This window comes from Osmerus mordax, chromosome 3 (genome assembly GCF_038355195.1).
Source record: "Osmerus mordax isolate fOsmMor3 chromosome 3, fOsmMor3.pri, whole genome shotgun sequence".
NCBI lineage: Eukaryota > Metazoa > Chordata > Actinopteri > Osmeriformes > Osmeridae > Osmerus > Osmerus mordax.
Genome location: NC_090052.1, coordinates 4,582,400 through 4,594,476, shown reverse-complemented (window position 1 = coordinate 4,594,476; position 12,077 = coordinate 4,582,400). Strand labels below are relative to the sequence as shown.

Genomic DNA, 12,077 nt, shown 5'->3' with positions numbered 1-12,077 from the left:
GAAAAAGTTGCAAACTGGCATACGTTATTTTACTGGTCGTATTGCAGTAGCCTACAGTTTATTATAGGGAACAGGTACGTTTATTATAGGGAGCTGGTTCGTTGAAATCCTCACAGGTGAGTGTCCATATAAACCATCAAATCCGTTTCGTGGATTATCTGAAAATGATGTATGCCAATATAAGTATTTATATAGATGATAAAATTTCTATCAGAAAATGTGAAGTGGCTCAAAGTCTCTCGATTAAAATAATTAACAATTGCATTGCTATATCTTTCAGGACAAAGATAACGGGTTACCCCCCAAAAATCTGACGTCACACCACAGCGACTCAGTAAGCAAAATGGCGTCCTACTGTATGACTGTCACTCGGCTACGGGTAAGAAAACCTTATATTCTTATATTCAATTTGTGATTTTCAACACTCTTGAAATTTGAGGCAGCTGTTTGAATATACAACTATTTCAGCAAGCCTCTAACTATAACGTTAACATAAAATGTATTGTGGACGGATATCGTAAGCAATCCATCCCAGCCACAGGTCACCGTGTCCCCCGTTGCGTGGACAGTGTTGTTGACAGCAACAATGGCTAGCTAGTCTTTAGATAGCTTGCTGTCTGGCTAGCTACGGATTCTAGTTCATGAAAGCAGATATGACACACAATTTATTATAATAATATATTATCTCATTGTGTGATCGTTTGGATATTTTTGGAACTAACGTTAGTGGCCCAAGTGTACAGTTGTTTTACAAGGTGATGGCAAGGTTATTGAATTTATAGCTAAGTGCGCATTGACTTGCCAGACAATTTACAACAGTTAGTACTCGTGCTAACGCCGGTAGCTGCTAACGTTTTAGTTACAAATGAGGCAGTAATCAGTAGATGCACGATTTGTGATGATGAAATAAAACGTCTTCATCCTCTCATTATCTCATCGTTATTCCAAAATATTTTCACATGGGGTTATCTGCCCTGTCTCAAGTCGCATGCTCATGTTTAGGCCTACGTCTTAAACGATTGCCCATAATGTTCTGTACTTCAGTCACGTTCATTGTTGTTAAACGAACAATGTATCTTATTGGTAGACTTATAATTTATGAGTAATGTAACGCTGTCTTTGTTTAGTGCAGTAACTTAAGCCAGCATGTGTACCAGCCCTTTTTCCTAAAACGACATCAAAATAATTTATGTTCTGTAAATTATTTCCAATTCTATCTTTGGTTGTGTCAGTGACCTGAAGATTTGGTTCCTCATTGTGAACTTTGACAGTTTTGTTGTTGTTGACAATTTAGACCTATAAAATTACTGTGCCTGACCTGGAATGACCCCAGTATTTGCCGATTTCATCATCTCATCACTCATCAATGAAACATTGGCAATAAATCGCGGCGTAGGTTTGGTTTGAACATTGGTCGGTACACAGTTTTACAAAATCCTTAACAAATCCTTTTTCAAGTTTGCAGGTACCAGCTAGCATAGCTTCGACCGCAACTACGGCATGGTCTCCATTCAAGACAAATGAATGTCCGATAGCTAGCATGCAGAACATTCCTTAGTTGTGTTCCAGAGCTAGCAAAAGCTTGTTAACGTTAGAAATACTAGGCTATACATTTTCAACAATAATATACAGGAGTGTAATATATATTTCGATTTGATCGTTTATTATTCACTCAATGTTAACGTATACCTTACAGGAGTAGCCTGCCAAAAAGCCATTAGTAAAATATCTTAAGATATTTAACTCACAGTCCCTCTTCGACGGTCACCTGACCACTGTTAGCTGACATGCTGGTACACATTGTGATCAGCACTCTCCTGAACTTCAGAGTTAACCAATTGTGGAGCAGAAAACGTTAAAAGAATAAAAAAATATCTTTAGACTAGCAATTATTGGCGGGGACAATTACATGTTTCCTAAACATTGGTGGGAACATGTTCCTGCCGTCCCACCCTAAATGTACGCCTATGGCTATAATTGTATACTGCAGGCATTCTACAACCTATTTAGGCCTAGTTTTCCCCTCACATTCTTATGTGTTACCTGCGTTCAAACCAAACTCTGAGTTTCCTACGAAATACTGTGTGTCCAGTATGTCTTAATATAATAAGACAGCAAAGCAATTCATAAAGGTTTGATAAGAAGTAAAACTTGTAATTGGCTTCAATGACTCCTTCCTTCATCCCTCAGCTTGTCCTTGGAACAGGGGCAAGGCGACTCCATGTTTCCGCCGCCTTCAACGCAAAGGCCAAGGTGGCCATGAGCCGCTTTGAGCCTGGCTCCAGCATCAACTATGAGAAATTGCGTGAGAACATCAACATTGTCCGCAAGAGGTTATCATCTGTCTTACATACCACACACACACATGCCACACACATAGCCCAACTCTGGCAAATGTCTCGACTTGCCCCCTTACAATGATAACTAAAATAGACCTGTTGCACCCATATTGAAGGCCAAATGTTGCCATTTATGGTGTTGACTATGGCTTGCATGGTTTTCCGACTTCACCCTTTGACTGTAGTTTGTAAAAGCATTTGTAGCTCGTCACATGGCTACCTAGCCTTAGGAACTCAAAGCCTAAGCAACAAATTAGGGTTCCACTGTGAACTGGTTTATAGGATTAACATCTCACTGACATGCTGAAACTTTAAAATCCCCTGGTCTCTTCTCCTTCTCAGGCTCAACCGCCCCCTTACCCTGTCTGAGAAGATTGTGTACGGCCACCTGGATAACCCAGAGGCGCAGGACATTGCCAGGGGCCGAACCTACCTGCGCCTGCGTCCAGACCGCGTGGCCATGCAGGATGCCACAGCTCAGATGGCCATGCTGCAGTTCATCAGCAGCGGCCTGCCCAGGGTGGCCGTGCCCTCCACCATCCACTGTGACCACCTGATCGAAGCTCAGATTGGTGGCGTTGAAGACCTGCAGAGGGCGAAGGTGAGAGGTCAGGGGTCAGGCCCCGTTGGCATGTGGGGATGGGTGGGGGGGGGGTTAAAGACGACAAAGACTTGTTTGGATCTGATGTTGTAAGAGTGTAGATGTCATGGGTTTGCGAAAGAATTCTGGATCGTTGATGTTGTTTTCACTAGTTAAGGTTCATGCTCCAGTGGTGTAGTCTAGTTTTTGTAGAGAGTATACTGTGATTTTTCCCTCTCGGCCTCATACTCACCCGTCCTAGAGCGACATCCCACAAGCACCACCACACTCACTAATGCATACAGTATGCATCTACATGTCATTGCGAGCTTTCTGAAAGACTACTTAACATGTCAATTTATTATAAGCGACACAATACCTTAACAGCAAATTACTTTTACAGCTGGGGAGACTGGACTGATTTTCTACGTTTAGTGTTAATCACCATCAGGGGCGGAGCCAGACGTTGTAAACATTAGGGGCTTAGCCCAAACCCAGGACCTAGTCTCGGTTGGATGTAAGGTTCAATAGGGACTTCCACAGGTAATGTGAGCAAAGCTTTTTAGCATTAATTTGAGCGCAAAATCATTTTTTGAGCTTTATGTAATATAAAAATTACGTTGGACTCGTTGGATTTTGATATTTGCCGAAAATGACAACCCAAATTTTGACCTAAAAGATTCTGGGCTTTTGAGAAAACATATGGCTTTGCAACGCAAACGGGGTGAGATGATGAGTGAAGGTGTGAAAGTTCTGTCACAAAACCATGTCACGTATCCTTGCGCTTTTTAAAGTGGGTATACGGAAATCCTGACCCTTCCTAGTGGGTATACGGTGTACACCTGCTGTAGTAAACCAGGGGAATCAGACCAGCCAATCCAGCACAGAAGGCCTTCAAGTCCCCTGGGTTGCTACACTGCGTATCACGTAGACTACACCACTGACATGCTGTATACTTCAATGCTACATTGAGGGTTGTAACTAAATGAGTTTGTCTTTAATAACCAGCCAGTATAAATTAGGACAAGTGATATTAGGTAATCATGGGTCACTCACTCATCTTAACGCACTGAGGTCAAGTTGAGTAACGAGCATTAAGGGAATTAAGGACTGCTACCTGGACAAACTGGTGCTGTGAAGATTAGTAGCAGTAGCAGCTGAAAATATCACTCATGACCTTACTCCCGTCTCTTTCACTTCTAACCCAGGACGTGAATCAGGAAGTGTACAACTTCCTGGCAACTGCTGGAGCCAAGTATGGAGTCGGCTTCTGGAAGCCTGGCTCTGGAATCATCCACCAGGTACAATGTGCAACTTTATGGTAGCACATAAAGTAAATGGTGACTGGAATGAGAGAGTTATGCTGAGGTGAACACTCGGGCAGTGTCCATCGATGGCTGTGCATGTCATCACCTGACTGGCATGACCTTTTACCTGGATAGATCATCCTGGAAAACTATGCCTACCCTGGAGTCATGCTGATTGGCACAGACTCCCACACGCCCAATGGGGGGGGGCTGGGGTCCATCTGCATCGGAGTGGGGGGAGCCGACGCCGTGGACGTCATGGCTGACATACCCTGGGAGCTCAAGTGTCCCAATGTGAGTGCTGAGATTTAACACATACCATGGTCCTAACACGTCTTCAACACCCCTGTTCCTGACCGTTCACCTTTGTCTCCCTCCCTCGCTCGCGCTCTCTTTCTCTTGCTTTCTGTCTCTCCATCCACCCCATCATCCACTACAATCATCCCCAAATCATCTCCATCACTCTGTCTAGCTGTTATTCGTGTTATAAATGACCTTTGACCCTCAGGTGATAGGCGTGAAGCTGACAGGCAGCCTGTCTGGCTGGACCTCCCCGAAGGATGTGATCCTGAAGGTGGCTGGCATCCTGACGGTTAAGGGTGGCACCGGAGCCATCGTGGAGTACCACGGACCTGGGGTGGACTCCATCTCCTGCACAGGTGGGGGGGGGGGGGGTATGGAAATGGAAATATACTTTGATATTTGATTGATGGCTGCACAAGGTTTTGCATTTTCAAGGCTTTCCAGTTGGTATAAAAAGTCTGTCAAATCAAATCCACATTTGTATTTGTATAGCTTAAAAAAAAAATATATATATATATATATATATATATATACAAGCAATGTCACATGCTTCACAGATAGTCTTGCTATATAATCCTCTCCTGCTGGTTACAGGCATGGCCACTATCTGCAACATGGGGGCTGAGATTGGAGCCACCACCTCTGTGTTTCCCTATAACCACCGTATGAAGACCTACCTGGAGAAGACCGGCCGTGGAGGTCAGCACCAACCCAGCCGACCTCCTCCACCACTCTCACGTTCACATGTCTGTCCTCCACGCTGAAGCACTTTAGAAGACTACTCTTTCTCTTCCATTCTGTTCTCCGTTGTTCACCCTCCCATTTTATTCGGTCAGATATCGCTGCCCTGGCTGATGAGTACCATGCAGACCTGGTCCCTGACGAGGGTTGTGAGTACGACCAGGTCATCGAGATCAACCTGAGCGAGGTAGGTCCACTCTCCAGCCTGACTTCTGTTTCCATCCAGCGGGGATTCGTGACTCTTTCCATTTTCGTCATGATCGTACTGCATGTTCAGAAGGGATAACCGTGTTTGTCTCATGTGCTTCTGACAGCTGAAGCCGCTCATCAACGGGCCCTTCACCCCTGACCTAGCCCACCTTGTGTCCGAGATCGGGGCTGTGGCTAAGAAGAACAGCTGGCCCCTGGAAGTCAAAGTGGGTCAGTGTTTGCTCTGCTGTCCGGTTCTACCTCCTATTCCCCTGAATGTTACTCCCTAAACAAACTTCATTAGTATAGCCCTTTTTACATGCAGTGCCACAAAGAGCTTTGCAAGTTTCCCAAAGATCAGACTTGAACCTCTATGGTCCATGCAAAGTATCATTACAGTTCCCTCTTCATCTCCTAATCTCCCTCTATGGGTGACCTGGTTGCATCCGCAGGTCTGATTGGCAGCTGCACCAACTCCAGCTACGAGGACATGGGCCGGGCCGCCTCCCTGGCCAAGCAGGCCCTGGACAAGGGCCTGAAGTGCAAGGCTGCCTTCACCATCACCCCCGGGTCAGAGCAGATCCGGGCCACTATTGAGAGGGATGGCTATGTGAGTCTCCCTACCTCCTTGCACTGGCTTTGAAGGAGCAACCTACTGTACTGGAAGATAGACCGAAAAGGATTTCTTTACCGGACGAACTTCTCTGTGCTTTATAGGCTGACACAGTTTGTCCCTTTCTCTTGTAGGCCAAGATCCTGAGTGATGTTGGAGGAGTGGTTCTGGCCAACGCCTGTGGGCCTTGCATCGGCCAGTGGGACAGGTAAATCCTCTACAACTCTCATCCAGTTTTACTAGAATGTTCTAGATCTAGAGATAAGGCCTTCTCACAGGGAGCGACAGGACCAGTGACCCTGCCGCACATCTCCCTTTCAGGAAGGACGTGAAGAAGGGAGAGAAGAACACCATCGTCACATCCTACAACAGGAACTTCTCCGCCAGGAACGACGCCAACCCCGCCACGCACGCTTTCGTCACCTCCCCTGAGGTACACGTCACCTCCACGAACAGGCGTCGGCAACCTTCTCATTGAAATCCCCTTCTGACCCCTGTCTCCCCCACCACACGTCCCTCCTCCGTTCCCCAGATTGTGACGGCCATGGCCATCGCCGGCACCCTGAACTTCAACCCTGAGAAGGACTACCTCACCGCCGCCAACGGCCAGAAGTTTAAGCTGGAGCCTCCTACCGGGGATGAGCTTCCTGCCCGCGACTTCGACCCGGGCCAGGACACGTACCAGCACCCGCCGGCCGAGGGACGCTCCGTCCAGGTGGACGTCAGCCCCCAGAGCAACCGCCTGCAGCTGCTGGAGCCCTTCGACAAGTGGAACGGAAAGGACCTGCAGAACCTGCGCGTCCTCATCAAGGTGAGAGAGGGAGGACGGGGGGGAGGAGAGAGAAAAGCGAGCAGGGAAGGAATCTAGAAAAGGAGAATCCATCCAGGAGGGCCATCCTCTCCTCTTCATCAGCCGTTTCTCATCATCAGCCGTTTCTCATCCTCCTCCTCTTCTTCAGGTGAAGGGCAAGTGCACCACCGACCACATCAGCGCCGCCGGCCCCTGGCTCAAGTTCCGCGGTCACCTTGACAACATCTCCAACAACCTTCTGATTGGAGCGGTCAACACCGAGAACGACGCCGTGAACAAGATCAGAAACCTGCTGACCGGGGAGCACGGAGGCGTGCCTGATGTGGCCCGCCACTACAAGGTGAGACACCCAGGAAGAAGTGCCCTAACATAACAGATAGGGGTGGGAATCTTTTGGTACCTCACGGTACGATTCGAACCGATTCTTGGGGTCCCGATTAGATAAAAAATCGATTCACGATTTTTTCCATTCACGATTTTTTCAATTTTTTAATCAAATTTCGATTCAATATATGCTTACATTTGATTCCAGTTTGCTGTTTAGTGTTACCTGTTTCTATTTGACTGTGATAAGCAGTTAAGAATCCCAATGCATCAAAACCTTAAAATGTATAGTTTTTCTTGCAGTTAGGTAAACTCATTGTTATAACTCATTGTTGTCAGTCTTCTAGTGATATGAATCACTATAAGACTGAATCGCGATTCAAATGCGAATCGATTTTTTCCCCCACCCCTAATAACACAACAACACTCCACACTGAGCTGCTCTTGGTACCGAGTATGTGACTGAGGATCTCCTTGTCCTGCAGGCCAACGGCGTTCAGTGGGTGGTGGTGGGAGATGAGAACTACGGTGAGGGGTCCAGCAGAGAGCACGCCGCCCTGGAGCCCAGACACCTTGGGGGGCGCGCCATCATCGTCAAGAGCTTCGCCAGGATCCACGGTACGCACACGCGACCTGAATTGGAAGTTATCTCATGTGCGTTTACTTCACAGACACAGTCGCAGGCTGGCATGAGGGGGGGGAAAGAGTCGATACTAACCGTCACAAGGCTCGAGTAGAAGAAGAAACATTGCTAGATACTAAATACGAGAGTCTGTGTAAAAGCCACACTCACACACACACGTTGAATGTGGGCATTGTTCTCCGTGACCTTGATTTGCGGCGTAATAAATCTGGGCACAGAGACAGAGAGCCTTTCTCTGTTTACACAATGGCTGTTCGATATGAGCCGGTTCCCCTTGCGCACTCTTTTGTTTCCTTTCCCCCCCCACTCCGTTTCTTTCTTTTTTCCTTTCTTGTCCTCGTCTCATTTTCGGCCCCTCCTCTCTCTTTTCTCAGAGACCAACCTGAAAAAGCAGGGTCTACTGCCCTTGACCTTTGCCGACCCTTCAGACTACGACAAGGTCCGTCCAGACGACAAGATCTCCATTACTGGACTCCAGTCCTTTGCCCCAGGCAAGGTGAGAGACCATTCCCCCTGATACCTGCTCTGATTTCCATATCATAGGGATGAGGATCCTAGACCTAAGAGCTGGTCCCATAGGACCCCCTAGGGCAGGGCTGTGCATCCCTGCTCCAGGAGATCTACCCTCCTGTAGGTTTCCACTCTAACCCCAGATATAACAAACATGACTCAGCTTGTCAACCAGCTAGTTGCCAGAACCAGGTGTGCTGGTTTATTGTTGGAATGAAAAGCCATGCCTTAAGGCTTTTGCACAGCGAGATCCCAGTCAGTTTAGCAGATGTAATGCATGTTGTCATGGTATCGGTTTACCAGACTGGAGTTGTGCATAAGAGTCCTGATTCTCTCTCTGTCTTTCTCTCTGTCTTTCTCTCTCTCTGTCCGTCTCTCTGTCTCTCTCTCTGTCTCTCTCTCTCTGTGTCTCTCTTCATCAGCCCTTGACTGCTGTGATCACGCACATTGATGGGAGCCAGGATAGCATCACGCTGAACCACACCTTCAACGAGACGCAGATCGAGTGGTTCCAGGCAGGCAGTGCCCTCAATCGGATGAAGGAGCTGCAGCATTGAGGCCCAGAGGCGGGGCTTGTCAGGCCTGAGGGGCAGGGCAGCTCAAGGGAGGCGGGGCCAGGAGATAGTGAGAAGGATGGGCTTCATAGAGACCGAGTGAGATTGGGGAGGAAAGGGAGTGAGGGAGTGAGAGAGTGAGGAAGGGAAGGCGTTCTGGCATGGTAGACTTACCTTGTGAGCATAGGGTCACCTGTAGACAAGTACCATCAGACTGCTACACATTGAAACTACACACACGCATGGATACACACTTGCACACATACAAGCACACAACCCCTGTCGCTGTAGAAATGAAATGCGCACACACACGCCACACATACATGATTACTTTGAATGAACTCCCCCCACAGACACACACCACATGCGTCTTTGTTTGAGCATAACATAGTGTGTTACTGTTCTAGGCAGCACTGCTCATATTGGCAGTGCTACAATCATGTGGGGCAATCCCATTTGTCAAGCTTCCTGCAATTGACTCATCCAGTCGTATTTAGTGTACTCCTACCTGACATGCACACACACAGAAAAGAATCCATCTTAAGATGTTTACTGTTTAACTCCCGTGCACAATCCCTGCCAATACATAGTTGCTGTTGTATCATTGTGTTCCTTCCATCCAACACAGACGACGTATAAGCTCTTTAATTGGGTTGTACCTTCAACTGTAATTGAATCTACCCCCAGTGTCCTGAGTTTTCTATCACATCTAATATTTATACCCTGAGAGAAGTTGGCTGTGTGAGTAGCTGACAGCTTATCGGTCTTGACTTGAAAGAATGCGTTTTACTCACTGGTGGGGATTATAAGGCGGGTTTCTCTTCTGTATCAGAATGCTGGACTATACCAGGCTGTAAGGAGCACTCAGGGGAATAGGAAGGAGTTGTCTGAGGAATAGTAGTTGGGTGCAGTCCTATTTTGTAGGGATATTTTTTCAGCTGACCTCTTGTCTTAAATGAGTTTTTAACAGAATTCTCTGCCCTGTGGTAGCAGTGTGACGGCTGTAGGCCTCAATCACCAAAAGCATCCCTACACCAGTATTGCTGCTCTGTGCATGTTGATTGTAAATTTACATACTTTTTTTTATTTTTTTTTATTGAAAGAAGTGTTCCACATCATGTACGAAGAAAGCTAACGGTACTTCTTGAGCTGGGGCCCCTCTTGTCTGTGTGAGTCTAGATAGGTAGGAGTTGACAACTGAATTCATGCAGCTGCTGTGATTGTTGCCGTCCATATGTGTTGGTCCATGTATGGTGGTGTTTGCATGCTTAACCCTGATCGACAGATGTTATTCCGTTCATGTTCCAGTCTCCGTCTATCCACTTGTGCTGCCTCTTTCTCTCCGTTCTAACACAACGACTCCAGGCCCTCTTCCTTCAAAGTCCTAACCTGAGACACACAGGAGCTGCGGGAACTTCAGCAGTGCTAGTGTTGATGTCGGCAGGATATAAACTAGAGGTGGTATTTTGAGTGGAGTTATCTCAAGTTAGGACTTGGACTGGGGAGCTTGGGGGGAAGGTCGTCTTCTACTTCGTCGTCTATGAAAACTAAACGCACAATCTAGTGTTCAGATGCCTGTTCACTAGCGCTATGTAGTATTCGAAAGGCTTTCTTCACTTATTATGTGCTCTTTTAGTCAGCAATCGCTGCACTCCTTAGAATCCGACCCCAGTGTCTGTGGGTTCACAGCACTGAGGCATTCTAATTCAATTCAATATGAAAAATACTAATGTAACTGTTGAGTCATGTTCTATTGTGTCCTGGTCCTGATGTTTGGTGTAGAATCTTGCCATATTGTATGTAGAGTTTGCCTAGACTGATGAAAGTTAAGCGTTTTCTATAATGAATGCTTGAGAATGTTGCAGTGTGATAAGAGTGACACTTGTTTTTGAGTCGTCTTGGGAGCATTGTCCATCTCCTTTTCCTATGATTGTTTCTGCATCAATACATGCTATCATTGAATTGCATCAATTAGAGAGGCAAGTTCTGATGCCAAAAGGCACACAATATACTTTTATCTCAATATTCCAAGATCCCCATGGAGGAACTAAAGTTAAATGGCCAGTGCTCCCATGACTGATTTATGTGTATGTAAAGGCACTCTTTGGGCCTCAGGTGAATCATATACCTATATGACATAGCAGCATATTGCATAAAAGAGTGTACATATACAATATCTATATATATATATATATATTTACACAGAGAGGAAATAAGCATGATGTGTCGCAGTTTAATTTAGAGCTTTCTGCTCTGTGGATGCACTGTAGCCTAATTTCAGAATACAATGTTCCAATAGTCTTCATATAACAAATATCCCCAATCTCATAGTTTCACAAACCATTCAACCATTTGACAGTTAAATCACATGAAAGATAAAGTGTGCAAAAATAATGTGAATTGGATTGTACTGCCGGTATTGGACTGGAAGTTCAGTAGTGTACTTTATGCTGTTTTCCCAAGGGATGTGACAAGTAAGGTTTTCCCATTGAATTATATTTTTACATGATTTAATGAGCAGTGAAGATGAATGATGCCCTGATTTACAGAAGTAGTCTGAAGAGGTTCTACTGAGAGCACAATAACTACTACTACTAAGATTCAATTCTGTTTAATCATTTCCTCAACTTCAGAAAATGTGATGAATTGCTGGTCATTTGCTTCTCTGGTCTGTCTATTGCAGTAATCGCCAAAGATGCCTCCATCTATTTAATCAATCTAATGACCAAATAAAAATAAATCCCTGTTCATACCAGCTGTTGTGTTACAAAATAAATACATTGGTTTATCCTTTATCCTTGATTCTTCTTTGATGAGCTCTCTTATTAAACATTGTGTCAAAATGTGCATGATGTCTTTGTATTTGAACCGGGTAAATGCCAGCACAACTTTATGTTGTGTGAGGCTTTATACCTACTCCACTGCAGGCCCAGTTAAATATTTAAGTTAAATACTTGTGAGGCAATATAAAATCTGTGAGGGATTGGTGAAATAGAACAAAGCATGTCTTTCACTTCTCTGACAAACAGTCCTCCGAAGATTTAATATTACAAATGGGGTTTTAAAGTCAGGAATCGGGCCTGCTCAACTTCAAACCACTTTAATGATGGATCAATTCAGACATTGCAGTTAAGAGTCAACTGAAACCCAATGTAGGTGTCAT

The 12,077-nt window shown here is 45.7% G+C and overlaps 1 protein-coding gene across 1 annotated transcript; it reads left to right on the top strand.

The window, feature by feature from the left end:
* The first annotated feature begins 343 nt into the window (after positions 1-343).
* Positions 344-11,709, top strand: LOC136940384 (aconitate hydratase, mitochondrial-like). The gene is made up of 17 exons (XM_067232507.1): positions 344-379; positions 2,191-2,333; positions 2,682-2,940; positions 4,128-4,220; positions 4,362-4,520; positions 4,735-4,885; positions 5,124-5,228; positions 5,366-5,457; positions 5,585-5,690; positions 5,912-6,069; positions 6,207-6,280; positions 6,394-6,505; positions 6,605-6,883; positions 7,032-7,223; positions 7,693-7,825; positions 8,225-8,346; positions 8,783-11,709. The coding sequence occupies exons 1-17, from the start codon at positions 344-346 to the stop codon at positions 8,915-8,917; spliced, it is 2,349 nt and encodes a 782-aa protein (XP_067088608.1). The 3' UTR covers positions 8,918-11,709.
* The last annotated feature ends 368 nt before the right edge of the window (positions 11,710-12,077 follow it).

Coding starts and splice junctions, on each gene's coding strand:
- LOC136940384 (XM_067232507.1), top strand. CDS start 344: ATGGCGTCCTACTGTATGACTGTCACTCGGCTACGG. Junction 2,941..4,127: donor AAGACCTGCAGAGGGCGAAG/GTGAGAGGTCAG, acceptor CTTCTAACCCAG/GACGTGAATCAGGAAGTGTA. Junction 6,884..7,031: donor ACCTGCGCGTCCTCATCAAG/GTGAGAGAGGGA, acceptor CCTCTTCTTCAG/GTGAAGGGCAAGTGCACCAC.